At 50.6% G+C, this 13676-nt stretch overlaps 1 protein-coding gene across 1 annotated transcript in view; it reads left to right on the top strand.

The window, feature by feature from the left end:
• The window catches only part of syne1a (spectrin repeat containing, nuclear envelope 1a), a gene marked incomplete at its 5' end in the record, with an annotated part of 172465 nt that overhangs the window by 91399 nt on the left and 67390 nt on the right, over positions 1-13676 (top strand). Inside the window, 9 exon segments of the mRNA XM_079754209.1 lie at positions 1551-1894; positions 2684-2849; positions 4358-4513; positions 5617-5769; positions 7117-7299; positions 8118-8255; positions 9021-9206; positions 10562-10684; positions 11266-11448. Of these exon segments, the coding sequence (XP_079610335.1) occupies positions 1551-1894; positions 2684-2849; positions 4358-4513; positions 5617-5769; positions 7117-7299; positions 8118-8255; positions 9021-9206; positions 10562-10684; positions 11266-11448 (1632 nt within the window).

The following is a 13676-nucleotide window of genomic DNA, read 5'->3' as shown; positions in this document are numbered from 1 at the left end:
GTGTTTGTGTGTGTATGTGTGTGTGTGTGGTTGTATATATGCGTCCGTGTGGTTGTGTGTGTGCGGCTGTGCGTGTGTGGGTGTGTGATCCTAATTGTAGTAATGACCTGCTTCTTAAATGATTCCTTTAGTCACTTGAGCGGATCCTTACATATTTTCTTACATAATCCACATACACGTAAAAACATTCTTCCATTCGTAACTCTTACATCTTTAGTCCATTAGTGAGCGTGGCTCATCCCTGATTTACATTCTGGTCAGACACGGAAACAGACCGGTATTCAGCCGTGTAGGGTGATGTAATCCCAGGCTGTGGGCCAGGAGGAATCCTCCCGCCAAAGCGCTGCAATGATGTCAGACACTTTCTCCCGCCTTCTGACCCATTATCCCGCCCCTTACAAACTCCAGCTCACCAGAGCTCCCACAAGCCCCGGCCAAACGAGGAAATGAGGTCACACTGTGGGAAGCGCTCCACTTCCTTTGACGTGGCGCTTTCGGGTTGTCCCTTTGCCCCCTCTGAGCGTCCGTTGTTTTACAGACCATAATGGCCTTCTCTTCGCCTACGGACTGGCCTTGCTTTGGACCGTGTCAGAGAACAGTGGCTATTCATCCGTCAATGAATACAGAGAATTGAATTATTGTCATCAAAGGCAGTTGGCAGTTTGGCAGTTTGGCAGTTTGTGTCAACGACACCATGGCTGAAATGTTGCATCTGAGAAGTGACCTCTTGTGATTATTATTGATATCATAACTATTTCTTCTATCAGTTGTATATTGTGTGTTCAGTTTGTTCATCCGTATCTCTCGACGGCTCGATCATACGGGGCCAGGGCTGCCTGGTGCATTGTGTGAGAGGTTGCGGGTTAGATAGCCAATGCCCTTGGGCAACCCTCCGGATGACAATGCCTCGCCCCTACCTGCTGATGAATGACATGTATTTTAATAACAATGAGCGTGTGTGTGTGCGTGTGTGTGCGTGAGTGTGTGAGTGAGTGGGTAGGTGAGTAGGTGAGTGAGTGAGTGAGTGAGTGAGTGAATGAGTGAGTGAATGAGTGAGTGAGTGAGTGAGTGAGTGAGTGAGTGAGTGAGTGGGTAGGTCAGTAGGTGAGTGAGTGAATGAGTGAGTGAGTGAGTGAGTGAGTGAGTGAGTGAGTGAGTGAGTGAGTGAGTGAGTGAGTGGGTAGGTCAGTAGGTGAGTGAGTGAGTGAGTGAGTGAGTGAGTGAGTGAGTGAGTGAGTGAGCGAGTGAGCGAGTGAGTGTGTGAGTGACTGAGTGACTGAGTGAGTGAGTGAGTGTGTGTGTGAGTGAGTGAGTGAGTGAGTGAGTGAGTGTGTGTGTGTGTGAGTGAGTGAGTGAGTGAGTGAGTGTGTGAGTGTGTGAGTGAGTGAGTGAGTGGGTAGGTAGGTGATTAGGTGAGTGAGTGTGTGTGTGAGTGAGTGAGTGAGTGAGTGAGTGTGTGAGTGTGTGAGTGAGTGAGTGTGTAAATCTAAATCAGATTCGGTTCTCATGCGTCGTTCCCTGCTGATCCCCCCCCCCCCCCCCCCCCCCAGATGGAGAAGGCCCGCTGCGTGTCAGCTGACCTGGGCGGCCGCGTGCCCGACAGCACGGTGGAGAAGGCCGCCACCAGGGCGGCGCTGCAGAGCCTGCTGGAGTACCACGACTCGTACGGCCGCGAGCTGGAGCGGGAGCAGTCCTGCCTCGCCCTCCTGGGGCAGCACACCCTCTGGCTCCGGGGGCAGGAGGAGGAGGAGGAGCTGGGGGGGGAGGAGGAGGAGGAGGAGAAGCAGGAGGAGGAGGAGCAGGAGCAGGAGGAGGAGAAAGGAAAGGAGGAACACAGACCAGGAGGGACGCCGTGCATGAGAGAGATCCGGAGCATGCAGGAGAAGTATAAGAGGTACAGTATGATAATATATACAGTAATATATTGCGTACTTTGGGTTCGAACGATGGACGGTTCTGTACAGGACAGGACAGGTCATGAAAATGCTACTTGCGTGTGGGAATGTCTTCATTATAGTACTGCTGCTTGAAAGGGATTCCTCGATTTATATTGAACAATTCATTTACACAACGGTGTAAATGAATACGGTACAGTAAGGATGTTAATAGAACCAAGCGCCAGGCACTAACCATCGCTAGGTTAACCCATTCCCCGTACACAACAGAGATAGCCAGGATAAGACGCTACGCGACGCTGTGTACTATTTTTAAGCGGCAGGACGTGCAGCGTACAAAAGTGCGTCCATTAAGTGCACCGACGTCCAAGCACACATCAAGTGGGGGGAAGGTCCCGACTCTTAGCCTCAGAGCCGGCGCTGACCGTTTCGGCGCCCTAGGCGACTCGACCTTAACTTGCGCCCTGGACAGGTCTTCCTCGTCGCGTTGTCCTGCGTACTACGGTGACGGTTTCGCTGCGCCCTAGCGATTGCTCCCGCGCCCCCCTTCCCTTCTCCTTTTGTTTCAACATTTTAATTGACTAATTAAGGCGGCCACCAGAGGGCGCCCCCAACGCATCGGCCGCCCTGGGCGATGGTCTAGGTCGCCTGTGCCGAGTGCCGGCCCTGCCCAGCCGGCCCGAGCCGGTTTAGTCCATGTTTTCACCGACGGGCGTCGAGTCCGAGCACGGAGGGGTGCTCCATCCCCTCGTGACCCCTGACCCCTGACCCCTGGTGTGTGACCCCAGCCTGGGGGTGCAGGTGCGCAGCAGCAGAGGCCAGGTGCAGCAGGAGCTGCGTGAGCGGGAGGAGGTGGAGAAGGAGCTGGGCCTGGTGAAGGGCTGGATCCAGGACACCAGAGGCCTCCTGCTGAGCCCCACGGCAGACCTGGACTCACTGCTGCAGGAGCTGGAGGTGGGAGGGGGGGGGGGGGGGCACGCACACACACACACACACACACACACACACACACACACACACACACACACACAATGGGTACACACACACACACACACACACACACTCACACACACACACATGGGTACACACACACACTCACACACACACTCACACACACACACATGGGTACACACACACACACACACACACACACGTGTACATACACACACACACACACACGTGTACACACACACACACACACTCACACACACACGTGTACACACACACACACACAGACATGTGTACGCACACACATACACACACACACGTGTACACACACACACACACACACGCGCACACGCACACACACACACACACACACACACACACACGTGTACACACACACACACACACACACACACACACGTGTACACACACACACAAACACACATGTGTACACACACACACACACAAACACACATGTGTACAAACACACACACACGCAAACATGCTTAAACAAACACGCACATACCTGTTTACACGCACACACACGCACATACACACACACACACACACACACACACACAAACATGCTTAAACAAACACGCACATACCTGTTTACATGCACAGACACACACACAACTGTTTACAAACACACACACACCTGTTTCCAACAGACTCACCCGTTCACACACACACACACACACACACACACAAACACACACACTCTCTCTCTCTCTCTCTCTCTCTCTTACTCACACATGCACACACACATGCAAGCACACACGGACGCAGCCACACATGCATACGCGCACGCATACACACACGCATCCCTGCATACGCGAACACAATTCGGGAGATTGATGTCGAAGATTGGTGTCCAATTTAGCATTTCATAAGTGTTGGAGTGTCCTTGATCAAACGTGCAAGCTGGTAGTCACCTCACGAATCGCTGACAATGTCATCGTCGCCCTCCTGAATGTCGTCGTGCTCATGTGTGTGCCCCGGCTAATGACAGGCCGTTAGTGTGACCTGCTTTGGGCATTGCTGTGGATTCTGTCTGTCGCTAGGTAGCAAAAAAGAACAACATCCAGCCTGTTTTAAACCCTGTTCATCACTGCATCCATCATTATGGACCACAGTCAATGACAGCTTCCCCTGTGTGTGTGTGTGTGTGTGTGTGTGCGTGTGTGTGTATGTGTGTGTGTGTTTTTGTGTATATGTATGTGTGTTTGGGTGTGTGTGGGTATGTGTGTGTGTGTGTGCGTGTGTGTGTTTATATATGTATATGTGTGTCTGTGTGCGTGCCTGCCTGCATGTGTGTATACGTGTGTGTGTGTGCGTGCCTGTGTGTGTGTGTGTGTGTGCGTGTGCGTGCCTGTGTGTGTGTGTGTGTGTGTGTATATATGTGTGTGTGTGTGTGTGTGTGTGTATATATGTTTTTGTGTGTGTGCGTGCCTGCCTGCATGTGTGTATACATGTGTGTGTGTGTGCGTGCCTGTGTGTGTGTGTGTGTGTGTCAGACTGCCCACGGCGAGGTCATCTCGAGGCGGCAGAGCGTGGAGCGCATGGCGGAGCTGCAGCACTCAAAGTACCAGGACCTGCCGGCCGGCCTGCCCTCGGAGCTCAGCATGCAGCTGGCTGAGGTGGCCCTGGCCCTAGGCTCCGCTGAGGACCAGGTAACCCCCCCACCACGCCCTCCAACAGCCAGCCAACAGTCCCCGTCCTGGGGTCCACGGTGTGGCCTAGGTGCATGGGGATCAAATCACAAATAAATAAATCAACGGAAATCGATCAAACGTCATTAATCCCTCGGAGTGGGAGTTCATGTGTTACAGCACGGCAGCAGTGGAAGACACAGGATGTATTAAAATACAATAAACACTAATGTAGTGCGAAGGAAAACAAAAATAGATGCTGTAGTAAACGCCAAAGTAAGGACAAACAAAACAAACAGAACAAACAAAACCAACTGAACAAACAGAGCAAACTGTCTAAACAGTATAAATAATAAAGTTGCCCAGTGCTAGTACTTTACACTGTAAAGTAAACGATAATAAAATATACACAATTTTTTTTTTAAAGGATTACATTGACAGTAAAGGTAGCCGATGGGGCTCCTTCCTAGGTGTAGGAAGTCCCAGTTAGGGTCTTGGGGAGGCAGGATGGATCCTCCCAGAACAGATGTGCTGATCACAGCAGTGTTTGTGTTTTAGTGCAGCATCAGGATATTAATGTGTGATTATGAACAGCAGAACGGTGTGAGGACTTACACTAGTGTGCACGCTTTGAATCCCCACCTCACTGACCTCCATGTTCTATTTTAAAAGTGCCTTCAGCAGATCAGTTTAGAGACCTACATTCGTATATTAACTTGTTTGTTCAAGGCAAAATATGAATAAATTATATTCCATTAGGATGTGTTATTACATTATACTTGCCGTTAACATAATCGAATTAACTTCGTACAATAATGTCGATGAGGATGATGATGCTGATGAGGATGATGAAGATGATAATGATAGTGATAACGATGATGATGACGATGATGATGATGATGACGATGATGATGACGATGACGATGATGATGATGATGATGATAGTGATGATGATGCTGGTGCTGATGAGAGTGACGATGATGAGGCGGGCTGGTGCTGATGAGAGTGACGATGATGAGGCTGGCTGGTGCTGATGAGAGTGACGATGATGAGGCTGGCTGGTGCTGATGAGAGTGACGATGATGAGGCTGGCTGGTGCTGATGCTGCCGCCTCCTCTCTCCAGGTGCAGGCGCGGGAGCGGGAGGTGCAGCAGACCCGCGACGTGAAGGAGGACTTCGGCGCCCGGCTGAAGGACATGGAGGACCGGCTGAGGAGCGTCTCCAGGAAGCTGGAAGACAAGCCGTCGGACCTGGAGCAGGCCAGGGAGGAAACCAAAGTAATCAGGCAGACACGCGCACTAATTACCACGCGATTAGCCCTCATTATACCGGCCATTTGTTTTGCAGATGTTAGGGTTAATGAGGGAAAGAGGAAGAGAGAGACAGTGTGCGTGTGTGTGTGTGCGTGCGTGTGTGCGTGTGTGAGCTGTGATCCTCCATCAGGCTGCCCCACTTGTGTGCTCCAGAAGTACAGATGGGGTTCTCGCCCCCCTTTCTTCTGCTCCCCTTCTTTCCACCCCTCCCAGTCCCTGAAGTCTGCGTAGCGCTGGTTTGAAAACAAACCAGCGCAACGCATCTTTAGCCTGAACTGGATGTACAACCGGGACGAGGCGTCTGCAGTGTCCGCCAAAACACTCTTCCTCTTCCCTTTGGCTTTGATCCCTGAACGCTTTAACACGTTTCTTTCGTCTCCTCTCCTTCTCCTTTCATCTCCTCTCCCCTCCTCTACTCTCCTCTCCTCGCCTCTCCTTCCCTCCACCTCCACCTCTCCTCTGCTCCTCTCAATCACCACTCATCCTCCCTTTGCCTCATCCACCTCCACCTGTTTCTGCACCACTCCTCTCCCCCCCACCCAATCTCCTCCCCTATGCTCTACTTACTTCTCCCTCCCTCTCTCTCCCCCCTCATCCCCCTCTCCCTCCTCCCCTCCTCTTTCTCCTCCCCTATCTCCTCTCCTCCCCTCCCTCCTCCCCCTTCTCCCTCCTCCCCCACCTCCTCCCCTCTCTCCCCCTCTCCCCTCCCCCTCTCCCTCCTCCCCCCCATCCCCACCCCCCCTCCTCCCTCCCCCACCTCCTCCTCCCTCCCCTCCCCTCTCCCCCATCCTCTCTCCCTCTCCTCCCTCCCCCACCTCCTCCTCCCTCTCCCCCATCCTCCCTCCCCTCTCTCCCCCTCTCTCCCCCCTCTCTCCCCCTCTCTCCCCCCTCTCTCTCCCTCTCTCCTCCCCCTCTCCCCCTCTCCCCTCTCTCCCTTCTCTCTCCCCCTCTCTCCTCCCCCTCCCTCCCCTCTCTCCCCCCTCCCCCGCTCTCCCCCCTCTCCCCTCCTCCCTCCCCTCTCTTCCCCCTCCCCCCTCTCGTCCCCCTCCCTCCCCTCTCTTCCCCCCTCTCCCCTCCCTCTCCTCTCCCCCCTCTCTCCCCCCCTCTCTCCCCCTCTCCCCCCTCTCCCCTCTCCCCCCTCCCCCCCTCTCTCCCCCTCTCCCCCCTCTCCCCTCCTCCCTCCCCACTCTTCTCCCTCCCTCCTCTCTCCCCCGCTCTCTCCTCCCCCTCCCCCCTCTCCCCCCTCTCCCCTCCTCCCTCCCCTCTCTTCCCCCTCCCCTCCCTCTCTCCCCCCCTCTCTCCTCCCCCCAGTGTCTGTGTGAGGAGTGCGAGGGCTGTGGCTGTTCCCTGGCCGAGCTGGGCGTGGCGGTGCAGGAGTTCGGGGAGCAGAACCCCCTGCTGTGCAGACAGCTGGGGGACAGCCTGGCCCGGCTGGGGGAAACCCAGAGGCTCACCGCCCTGCAGGCCCAGCACCGGGCCAGCAGGCTGAAGGAGGTGGGCGGCTCCCTCTGCGGTCCACCTGCAGTCATCCATCCATACCTTCCAACGTACACACACACACACACACACACACACGAAGACACTCTGAGTCCAAAAGGTCTGACAGTGGTGTGAGATCGCAGAGGGTCGATTCTGAATAGGGGTTTGAGCTGAACATTCAATTCAATTCCATTCAAAGTGTTTGTCGTCATGCGCACCATAAGAAACATGTTCTCAGTCATCCAATGAAATTCTTCCTTTGTTTTCCGCAGACTGAAGGCCAAGGGAGAAATGTAAAAAATATGCAATGTACAATATACCAATAAAATAGAAAAAAAAGCTGAAATAATAATATAGAATATACAATTTACAAGATAAATAGAAGTGCAACAACTAGATGAAATGATAAATTTAAGTTAAAATAAATAAAATTAAACGGGATGGTGCAAATCCAAGAAAGTGTGCCGTAGTGCATGAGCAAATTGTAGACAGTGGCCGCAGTTAAATTTAGGGTTTTGTCCCAAGTGACTTAGAATTAGTACATTTGTCAGAAGAAGGAGAAACAGCAATATATATCGCTGTTGGTGGAGTAGAGACGAACATGAACATATTTTGGTCGCATTCAACTCAGCTGGATTTGAGGTTCTTTAAAGTTCACGACTTTAATCAAGGCCAATGATTTGCGGATAATTAATCACCGTTTTAATAGTTTCTAATCTGCATCCTTCATTTCATGAAGCCATTTGGAGGTACTCTGTTTTGTATTTTGTGTACTTTCCAGCTCATGTTTTGTGGTCAATGATGTCATCTCTCTCTCTCTCTGTGGTGAGTAGGCTGAGAGGCAGTATGAGGAGTACAAGGGGATGAGGTCGTTCATTATGGGATGGACGGAGAAGGCCGAGGCCCTGGTTACCGGCAACATCATCTGGAGCTCCGCCTCTCAGCTGCAGGAGCAAATCAGAGCCCACCAGGTGAGACTCCGCCCTCAAATGTTATTTAGTGTGCTTAACAAAGTTGGTCTGATTGTTTTACTATGTCCTACACGTTGGTATAAAACCGAAATTACGGGAAGTGCAAACTATTCCCTATACTATGGGGAAATACTACAGTACGAAAGCAAAGGACGCCAGCGCATATATCCCACAATGCAATGCAGTGTTGACGACAACCAATAAGGAGTCTCTCAGGGAGTGGAGAGATAATAACAGGCTGAGAAGTGTGTCTGAAAAGATGCATACTACCGTACTTAACCAAAAGTACGTGGAACAATAGGGCCGATATTGGGTTTGTGGTGCACAGCGTGCGATACGGGACGCACCCAGCGCGAGTGTCTCCCCGCCCTCACCCCACCCTGCCCCACCCCCCTGCCGTGCGTTGCTCTCCCACTAATCCATGCAGCCTCCTTGTAAATTGTAATCAGCCCATTGTCGTTCCTCTATTGTCTTAGCTTTTTCTTTCGCTCGGCAATCCTCTGGTAGGCAAATTGGCATCCGGCTTAATTGTTTCCCGGCTAGGTCTCCGTGTAAATGCCGCGCCGGTCTACTTCCTGCGACGCCGGCGGATAATCAGTCTCCCGGAGAAGCTGCTATTATCCCCGACGGCGCGCCTTAATTAGCCTAATCGCCCCCCACCCCCCCCCCCCCCACCCCAGTACAATAGGCCCCTAGCCCCTCCGTCCTCAAGGTTCCGTGCCGGGCCCTGACTTTGTGACTCGCTCGCCGCCGTCATGGCAACAGGCCCTGCTGCGGGAGTGCCGCGGTCTCCACGGCGACCTGGAGGCCATGGCGGAGAGGGAGGGGCAGCTGGGACAGGTGGTGCGCACCAGGGGGTGGAGCCAGCAGGTGAACCACCTGAGCCGGAGGGCGGAGGAGCTGCAGCAGCACGCCAGGACGCGGCTCCAGAGCCTGCAGGACGCCGCCAAGGTGAGGGGCGGCGCACCTCGCTGGGGGCGCGGCCGCCTTGATGGTCCAAACGTCTTTATTAGGAACAACCCCCTCTAGATTAACCCACCCCAAGGGGGTCCTTAACAACAAAGAACAATAACGACATATTAAGAACATGTTTCTTAATAACAAAGGAAATGATAAAGACATCACACACAAACACACACACACACACACGCGCGATGTCACGGCGCGAGGACCGCCGCCATTTTGGGAGAGTTGTTTTTTTCCGTTATTGTGTTCTTTTGGGTCATACATTTATGATAATTTGTCATTAATGGGAGACCTTGTTGTTGGGAGATGCGGCAAAACAAAGTTTTCAGAAGCACAGGTTACGGTATATTAACGTTAGTTTAGGATTTCTTATTAGTGCAACTCTCTTGAGTAAGATGGCGGAGTAGAAAACAAACAAAACATCCCACGCTGCATTCTGATGTGCAAGCCCTATAATAACGCTCATTGATAAGCTGTTCATAATAGTGTAATGGTGTGCTTCAACAGACTTCAGCGCAATCGTTTATCGGAATAGTATTTATTTATAAATGTAGCCTACTGCATTCTCTTCTCGCTTGGCAAATAACATTAAGATTAACATATAATTTGAATAATATTGAAATAATATACAGTATGTATTCTTCTGCAAGGTCTGCGAGGTAGTTAATGTAGTAAAAAAGTCGAAATGATCTTACAACTTGTGTGTGACTAGAGTGCCCCCTTGTGGCGAACCCAAGATATGTGTTTCCCTAGCGACGTGTTTAGGCTCGGTGGCAGAAAACCGTTTATCTAATCAAGTCGGCGGCCATTTGGTAACAAAGCGTTTTACCATGAAGTAACGCATTAAAGCCTAATTGTAATGTCAGAAGGGATTGGTTTGATCTTGTTTAACTTGTTTTTTCGGTGACGTTTAAAGAGGAATGTCAAATTCTGACTGCGTTGCCTCCTTCTAATATTCCTTTCCTAATTATGCCATTATCTTTTTAGTTTGTTATGTACCAACTGAGACCAAGAAGACATATTACATCCAAATAAAGGCTTTGAATAGATAATTTCCTAAAAAGTACAAGAATAATTAGCAGAAAATAGGTATAGGTATACCTTCTATAAATAATCTTGCTTAAAGTAAAAGCTTACTTACTTACTTCGAGTTGACTTTTTAATATGTATTTGGTGAAATGCTTTCGAAACCTTTTTTATTAGAAGTATTAATAAAAACAGCATCCATTCAGTAGCAATATCCGAAACCCCAGCCACTTAACAGAGTCCAGGGCAGTCACCTGGAGAAACATACCTCCTATTATACTCAGCGTGGGCGTCTGACTTCCTGTCCCTGACAGGATATGATGCGCCTGGAGGCGGAGGTGAAGAGCCTCCACGCCACTCTGGAACAGGTCCAGACCACCCTGGCCTCGCCGGACCTCAACCGACTTAGCCTCCGAGAACAGCTCACACACAGACAGGTAGACGCACACACACACACACACTCCAAATCTACACGCACCCCGTGCACGGCACGCATGTGCACATACAGAATCACACACAAAAACGCACACACAAACGCACGCACACACACACACACACACACACACACACACACACACACACACACAAAGACACACATCTGCACAAACACTTGACAGACATTACACACATTCAGACACGGCTATACATACACATTCACAATAAGAACACAAAGACAAAGTTTCACACAAACACAGACACACACACTCACATACAGACAAAGTCACACACACACACACACACATACAGACACACACACACACACACAGACACACACACACACACACACACACACACAAAACATCAACACAAACATACATTCAGACACAGCTACACATACGGACAAAGTTACACACACACACTCTCTGATACAGATAAAGAAAAGTCACATTTCGCACTGTACACACATGCAAACACACCACCCCTCCCGTCTCCGTGTTGTGTGTATGGTTGTTGTTGAGAGAACCACACATAGGTGTGTGGTTCTCTCCCCTCACGTCTTCATGCATCCCGTCCCCAGCGTCTGCTGGTGGAGATGGAGGGCTTCAAGCAGCAGGTGACCACGGTGCAGCAGTGCCAGAGCGCCCTCCGGCTGCCGGAGGAGGTAGTGGCCAGCCTGCCCATCTGCCGCACTGCCCAGAGCCTGCAGCACGAGGCCAGCCAGCTGCAGCACACCACCATCCAGCAGTGCAACATCCTGCAGGTACAGCAGGGGGCAGCACTCACGCAGCCAATGCAGAGTTGGATTGCAAATGTGCTGTTGTTCATTCTTTTTGCATTACTTTGAGGGCATTTAGCAGACGCTTTTATGAAGCGACTTACAATAAGTACATTTGTCTGAAGAAAGAGAAACCATATATAGCTGTCAGTAGAGTGAGGATGTTCATAGAACCAAGTGCCAAGCACTAACAATTGTTAGGTTAACCCAGCAAAGATAAGATGCTACATGATGCTAAGTACTAGTTTTAAGTGTCAGGACGTACAACATACAATGAGTGCGTAAGGGGGGGCTTGTTGCATTTGTATTCACAAATCAGACTACAAATGCAGTGAAGATTGTCGGCAGTCTAGCCCATGTCTCGTTGAACGGTGTGTTTTATTTTCTTTTGCTTCCTATTTGTTTCGACCAATCACGTTGCTCTAGGCAGGAATCAGTAATAGTTGAATTAGCTATTAACAGTGAATATAAACTCGTCCAGTAGTCCAGTATTAAACTTTAAAGAAGTGTTGTTTCAAAGCAACACTATGTAGTTTGCAACTGTAGAAATACACTTGTTGTCGGTTTCCTCAGTTCCTAGGTTTTCTTTGATAGAAACTGACAGGAAGGAAGCAAGGCTGATTTGTTTGGTGAGTGCTTCATTTCATAACAGGAAGCACAAACGCAGGATACTAAATATATGAATACAAACTACTGCACAATATAAAAACAATAAAAATAGAATTTTGACTTCAAGACTGTTGCTATACTAAACTTTGTTAAACTTTGACAACATCATCATCAATACATACCGAATTTAAATATAAAGAAAGAGAAACATGTACAAATATACACTGAGATGCGTACAAATAACCCTCCTCAGAGCACGCTTGTGTAGATCAGCTGTGAGATGCGTTACACACAGCGTTCCTGACACACAGCTATGGAACAGATGCATCACACAGCAGGCACGGACGTGGACAGAGAATCTGTCACCTCGCTCGTTAGACAGCAACTGGTGTCATCTACCCGCTGGTACACTTGTATTAGGGATGGGCAATAACTCTATAGTATTCTTCATGGTCTTTGAGTTGGACCCTTTAGTCTAGGCTATGGAGAATGTTTGTTTAGTTATGTCCTTGAAATGATCTTTGAGATTGTTCAGAGAGAAAATATAAACAAATCTAAATCTTATACCATACCTTATATAAACATAGATTTCATACCAATGGCATTTTGAAATCATAAGTTCACTTCAAGGTTAAGTGAAATGAACCACCATTGCTCAGATCATTTCAGCATGCATCCCACCTTTTAAAATAAACGTTTAGAACGTTACATCACGTTCCAAATCCAGTGGAGCGTGATGGATCTGAATCCTGACCGTCGCTCCCTGTAGTTCCCAGCATGTCTGTTCAGGAAAGTCACAGTTCCCCTGTGCCCGCCCCTGTTGTACCCCCCCCCGTTCATCTGTCGCCATGGCGATTACTCTGCTAATCTTATTTTGGTGAAGATTAGTCTCCGGGGCCGAGGGGGGGGAGGGAGATTTAGACTGAGGATAAATCATCTTGACTAATTGTGTCCATATTGGCCGGTCCTCATGACAGCCTAGTGAGGTCCATGAGGGGACGTATGGGATAAGAGACGTCTCTCTGTGTGGACGGAGGTCCTCCTCATCCACCCAGGTGACGGAGGTACAGCTGGAGGTGTTTACCTGCTGTCTGAACCTCATCGATGGCTCGTCCCAGGTTTCATGTTTGGATGCGTGCATGCAGTCACTGGAGATGGTTTTGGCTGCAATCTGCAGCAGCTACTCGTGTTCTGACATCCTCCCTAGGGGGCGTGGCTCTATTAAGGGGCGTGTCCTCATTGGCGGCGTGGCTCTGTAATGGGCCGTGGCTCTATCACGGCTTGTCCTCCAAAAGGGAACGTGGCTCCATAAAGGGGCGTGACCTCACTGGGGGCGTGGCTCTATAACAGGACATGTCCTCTCTAGGGGGGCGTGGACCTATATTGGGGCGTGTCCTCCTTGGGGGCGAGGCTCTAATGGGCGTGTCCTTCCTGGGGGCGTGGCTCTAACGGCGGTGTCCTCTCCGGGGGCGTGGCTCTAACGGGGGGTGTCCTCTCGGGGGGCGTGGCCTCCCTGGGGGGGAGGCTCTGTAATGGGCCTGTACTCCCTGGGGGGGGAGGCTCTGTAACGGGCCTGTACTCCCTGGGGGCGTGGCTCTAATGGG

The sequence above is a fragment of the Pollachius pollachius genome (assembly GCF_949987615.1).
Source record: "Pollachius pollachius genome assembly, chromosome: 16".
Taxonomy (NCBI): domain Eukaryota; kingdom Metazoa; phylum Chordata; class Actinopteri; order Gadiformes; family Gadidae; genus Pollachius; species Pollachius pollachius.
Note: the sequence above shows the minus strand (reverse complement) of the source record. Positions and strands in the feature narration are given on the sequence as shown.